The sequence below is a fragment of the Scardinius erythrophthalmus genome (assembly GCF_964197995.2).
Source record: "Scardinius erythrophthalmus genome assembly, chromosome: 11".
Taxonomy (NCBI): domain Eukaryota; kingdom Metazoa; phylum Chordata; class Actinopteri; order Cypriniformes; family Leuciscidae; genus Scardinius; species Scardinius erythrophthalmus.
This window is the reverse complement of record NC_138231.1, coordinates 6,109,686-6,115,701: the sequence shown is the minus strand read 5'-3', so window position 1 is coordinate 6,115,701 and position 6,016 is coordinate 6,109,686. Positions and strand designations below refer to the sequence as shown.

The 6,016-nt window shown below is 42.5% G+C and overlaps 1 protein-coding gene across 1 annotated transcript; it reads left to right on the top strand.

Annotated features, from left to right (window-relative positions):
- Positions 1 to 344: 344 nt before the first annotated feature.
- On the top strand, positions 345 to 1,370 carry LOC308698274 (trace amine-associated receptor 13c-like; the record flags this gene model as incomplete). Its single annotated transcript, XM_081378213.1, has 1 exon — positions 345 to 1,370. One exon carries the CDS (start codon positions 345 to 347, stop codon positions 1,368 to 1,370), a length of 1,026 nt encoding a protein of 341 aa, XP_081234339.1.
- Between the last annotated feature and the right edge of the window lie 4,646 nt (positions 1,371 to 6,016).

The following is a 6,016-nucleotide window of genomic DNA, read 5'->3' as shown; positions in this document are numbered from 1 at the left end:
TGACACTGTGAACGGTTTGCTGCCATCTTTGCTCATTAGTTCCAGATATTTTTTGGGATTTGCCATGAGATAGATGGTATAGCTTTCATTTATCCTGTCATTTACACAATTTTATTTGAAATATACATTTTTATATACGAAGATGAATGGTTATTGAGTAATGGACAAAACAGAAATTTGAAATAATGTCATTTCATTTGGTATATTTTAACTCTTCATTTTTAATGAGTGCTTGATTGTCATTTGTTGCCCTGTGATGATGTGGGAGGGTCAGAGAAGAGTACAAAGACTATTTAAAATCCTAAAACAGCATTTCATAGGTTCTGTTTTCTGAGACAGGCAGGATGGATTTAAATTCACAAGAATACGATCCTACTGAGTTGTGTTTTCCTGCAGTGAACAACTCTTGTCTTAAAGGCACACACCTTGTGTCCACTCAGACTGTGTTGTATCTCATATTGGTGTCGGCGATGACTGTGACTATTCTAGGAAATTCTGTGGTCATCATCTCCATAGCGCACTTCAAACAGCTCCAGACTCCCACTAATATCCTGGTGATGTCTCTGGCTTTCGCAGACCTGCTGATTGGACTGGTGGTCATGCCTTTAAGTATGATCCGTACTATCAGTGGTTGCTGGTACTATGGAGATACCTACTGTTTGCTCCACTCCACTTTTGACTTATTTCTCACATCTGTGTCTATTTTTCATCTAATTTTTATTGCTATTGATCGACATCAGGCTGTGTGTTATCCACTTCAATACCCTACGAGAATAACCATCCCTGTTGCATGGGTCATGGTGATGATAAGTTGGAGCATGGCTGCATTATATTCATATGGTTTAGTGTACTCGAAAACTAATGTGGAAGGACTCGATGAATATATTGAATCCATATACTGTATAGGAAGTTGCAGTCTGCTTTTCAATGCATTGTGGTCTGTTTTAGACACGTCACTAACTTTTTTCTTGCCTTGTTCTGTCATGGTTGGACTGTATGCAAGAATTTTCGTAATTGCAAGGAAGCACATTAGAACAATGGGTGATGCAAACCAGCATGAAAATGAAAGCACGTTTAAGAGCTCTCGACGATCTGAGCGTAAAGCAGCAAAAACTCTTGGTGTGGTCGTGGGTGCATTTATTCTTTGCTGGCTGCCATTTTTTATTAACTCTATGCTTGATCCCTACATCAACTTTTCCACCCCAGTTGCTCTTTTTCAAGTGTTTGGCTGGTTATGTTACATTAACTCAACCATAAACCCCATCATATATGGCCTTTTCTATCCATGGTTTAGAAAAACCCTTTCTCTCATTATAACAATGAGAATATTTGAACCAAACTCGTCTGATATCACTGTTTTCACTGTTTGATTTCGATTTCTGATCTCACTGTGCAGCACACTGATGCTTCCTTTTGCAGATCACATAAAAGACAGTGTAAAATCAGATGTTTATTCTGTGATAAATTAAGGGTGATCTAAAATCAGATCTCTGGCACACTTACAGTGTCTTACTCTGTATTATGCATGATATTAAATACAAATTGCATTAAATCAAGATACTGTATAGGAAGTTGCAGTCCACTTTTCAGTAAACTGTGGTAAGTCTTAGACACATTACAAACTTTTTTCTTACCTTGTTCTGTCATGGTTGGACTGTATGTAAGGATTTTTATAGTTGCAAAAAACATGTAAGAACAATCAGTCAGGCAAACCATCATGAAAATGAGAATGTGTTTAAAAGCTCTCAACGATCTGAGCGTAAAGCAGCAAAAACTCTCGATGTGGTCGTGGGTGCCTTTATTATTTGCTCTAGGATGAATCCCTACATCAACTTTTCCACCCCAATTGCTCTTTTTGAAGCGTTTGTCTGGTTAGGTTACATTAACTCAACCATAGACCACAGTATATGTTTTTTTTTTATACCCATGGTTTAGAAAAACACTTTCTCTCACTATAACAATGAGACTATTTGAACCAAACTTGTCTAAAATCTATGTTTTCATTGTTTAACTTTATTTAATTGCGATCTGACCTCACATAAATAAAGAACAGTGTAAAATACAATGACTTTTATCTGTTTAAAAAAAGAAAAGAAAAAAAAAAGAAAAAAAGCAGTCCAGCCACCTTAGTTCAGTACATTGCATAAAGTGCTGCAGTAAAGATGTTTTTTTTTTTAGGCCAACCCAGAAGTTCGCATCACCCTGGTTCCCTCGACAAAAACCAAATAGGATCTTTTCCCTTGACTTTAAAATTATTGCAGAAAATAAGCTCTGTGGCTAACAAAAGTTTATGATACTTATGTAGTGAATGTGAAAGACATAATTCACCTTTGTTATTAAGTGTAGTTCTGTACACTGTTTTTCTGCATAACTGTTCAGGGATCGCGGTCCCTTTAAGATGTTGGGAAGGCGTGATTACATAGGACGCGGTTCAGCGCCATTCTTCCGTGGTTTGTAAAATAAACGACACACGCATTCGTGTGCTCAAAGTGAGAAGTTGTCTCTTGCAAATTACTGCAATTTCCACACTGGTGACCCCGACATTAGTCTGCTGGACGTATCCAGAGACACGACGCGATCATGACTGCGAACGCTGTCACCCTCAAACTCCCTGAATGGTTCGCCCAGACGGAAGCGCAGTTCACGCTGCGTGAGATCACCGCGGATACGACCAAATATTACTACGTTGTGTCTGCTCTCGGAAATTCAACAGCATCCAGGGTGGTTAGCCTTCTTACAAATCCTCCCGAAAACGAGAAGTTAAGTATACAGCACTTAAAACCCACCTGTTGAAAAAGTTTGAACTGTCGGACACTGAGAGAGCCAGCAGGCTTTTCTCTCTTCAAGGCAGTGGCGGCTCGTCCATAGGGGGCGCTGGGGCGCCGCCCCCATCAACATTTCAGAAATTAACATGGGTAAAAACATTATATTAAAATGAAAAAAAAAACATTAAAAAATAATAGTTTACTTATGTGCCGGCTGGTAGTAAGAGCCTCAGAATTTAATAAAAACTGTCTTTAATCGATTAACTATTTACTATGTTTTTCAATACGTTTCATGGGCGAGGGACGCCGGACACATGGGTGTTTATGTGAGTACACAAATTCTCGGGCAGCATGTGACCTGAAGCTGGTCTCTGATTGGTTTCTTAAAGATCCTCCTCGGGGCGCTAGTCGTTGCGTCCCTGGCCAATCATAATTGGATACATGTTATTTTATCCAATCTGATTGGTTCTCGTCACCTGTCATTCAACTGTTCGCGGTGGGAAGTAACCAATAACCTTGCTTGCTACTAGACTGATCACTCACTTTTTATTACGCAATGGCAGCAGTTAATCCAAATTCTGTCATTTATTTACAAAAAAAAAAAACCTTTCTCAAGACTTTCGCTTGAAGAAAAAAAAAAAAGATTAAGGATCTCGGACCGGAACAACCAGATTTACACATCCAGCAGCAGGCAAGTGACAGAGGTCAGAGGACGAAGCATGGTAAGTGTGTGCGCCATGGTGATGCAGGATTGACTGACAGCAGATGAACTCTCTACAACAAACACATGCTAACTTACGAGACGTTGAAGAGAAACAGGAATATGATGGCAGACATCGCAAACATATGTTTCAATGTGCAATTTTTTTACATATAATGTTAGACGTCGTCTTTTTGTCTGGTACTAATAATCTTCACTAAGTTAACGTTAGCTAAACACTACGTTAGCATGAGTTTTATTTATTTAATATTAATTTGACAGGGACAAATACATAGAACATTGCTTTATAAAGAATACAAAGTAGATGCCATGCAATTCATAAAGCTTTTCTGCTGAAGGAAGCATAAAGTGCTCTAATGTCCTGGAAGTCCAGAGTCAATGCAGCCGTCTACCAGGACATTTAGAGCACTTCATGCTTCCTTCAGCAGAAAAGCTTTAAGAAGATGCTTTATGAATATGAAGATGATTTTCAGCAGGATTTTTCCCTGCCCAGTGCCCACACTGCCAAAATAACCAAAACCTGTTTCAATGACCATGGGATTACTGTGTAACTAACTAATACAGTGTGATTTCATGTAATAGGCTATTCTAATTTTCAAAAATTTTGATTTTGTGGGTTCCATGAGCTGTAAGCCATAATCATCAAAATTATAACAAATCAAGGCTTAAAATATCTCACTTTGCAAGCAATCAGCCTTTTTATAAAATTAGTTTCACATTTTAAGTTGAATTTCTAAAATAATTTAACTATTCCATGATATTCAAATTTTTGGAAAGGGTCTGTATATAAAGGAGAGCAACATTATGTTCAAGTAGGAAACATGCTTTTTGTTACTACTTTGTTGGTCTGAAATGTAAATAAAAAGAGATCAAAATAGCTTTTTTGTTTCTGCTTTGTATTTTGCAAAGCAGACCCCCCCCCCCCCCCCCCCCTGGAAAAAAAAATGCGCCCCCCCAAAAATAATTATCACCAGCCGCCACTGCTTCAAGGACTGGGTGACAGCAAACCGTCCGAGCTCAAGTCTCTCACAATGGACCGTATGCTGGATCTTTTGGGCGAACACAGACCGTATGCTGGATCTTTTGGGCGAACACAGACCTGACTTTCTTTTCATCCAGCTTTTCCTGCGTCAGCTGCCTTCCCAAGTGAGAGCTGCATTAGCCAACACCACAATCACTGACTGTCGTAAACTAGCTGAAGAGGCTGATACATTTTTCCTGGCGAGTCAGGGACATTGTGTGGCCGCGTTTTCCCCTGCACATATTTCTTCAGTGACACAGGACGACTCCACACTTATTGCTGCGACTACTTCTCGTCGGCAGCAGTTTTCTGGCACCCAACAGCTCTCTGGATTGTGTTTCTATCATGCAAAGTTTGGAACCAAGGCCAACAAATGCCGTCCACCATGCAGTTTCAGTGTTTCGGGAAATGCCAGGGCCGGCGCTCAGTAGTGGCCATGAGTGTCGGCCGAGTAGGCAGGCTGCTTTTCATCCGCGATAGCATCTCCGGTCGCCGTTTTCTGTGCGACACGGGAGCACAAAGGAGCGTTCTGCCTGCATCCCGTTTGGACATGGTGACCGACAGCCACGGCCCCCCTATGGAAGCTGCCAACGGTAGCCCCATCCGCACATATGGAACAAGGTATGTCGAACTGTGCTTCAGAGGACAGCAGTTCGGTTGGGACTTTGTTACTGCAAAGGTTGCCGTTCCCCTCCTCGGCGCCGATTTTTTGTGTGCACATGGACTGTTGGTAGATGTTAAGAACCGCCGTCTGATTGATGCTGTCACGTTTTGTTCTTATACGTGCACGCTCAGCGAGGCTGACCCCATCCGACTGTCTAACATGCTCTCAGCTTCCGATGACTTCCACCGTCTACTGGCCAGTTTCCCAGCCCTCACTCAGCCCACTTTCTCTGCATCTACTGTGAAGCATGGTGTGGAGCACCATCTTGCCACTGATGGTCCACCCGTTTACGCCCGCGCTCGGCGCCTCGACCCGACCAAGCTTGCCGTTGCAAAGGCTGAGTTTGCAAACATGGAACGCCTGGGCATAATACGCCGATCCGACAGCCCATGGGCATCACCCCTCCACATTGTCCCCAAACCTGGCGGCGGCTGGTGCCCGTGTGGCGACTACCGGCGGCTTAATGAGGCAACGGCACCTGATCGATACCCAGTCCCGAACATACAAGATTTTTCAGCACACCTGGCTGGCAAGGTAATTTTTTCCAAGGTGGACCTCGTCCGGGGATATCATCAGGTGCCGGTACACCCACGGGACATTCCCAAAACAGCAGTAATCACGCCGTTTGGTCTGTTTGAGTTCCTACGCATGCCGTTCGGCCTTAAAAACGCCGCCCAGTCTTTCCAGCGCCTCATGGACTCTGTTTTGCGGGACCTGCCTTTCCTTTTTGTGTACTTGGATGACATCCTGGTAGCAAGCACATCCAAGTCTCAGCACCTGGCACACCTCCAAACCCTTTTTGAGCGGCTTAGCCACCATGGACTAATTGTCAACCCCGCCAAGTG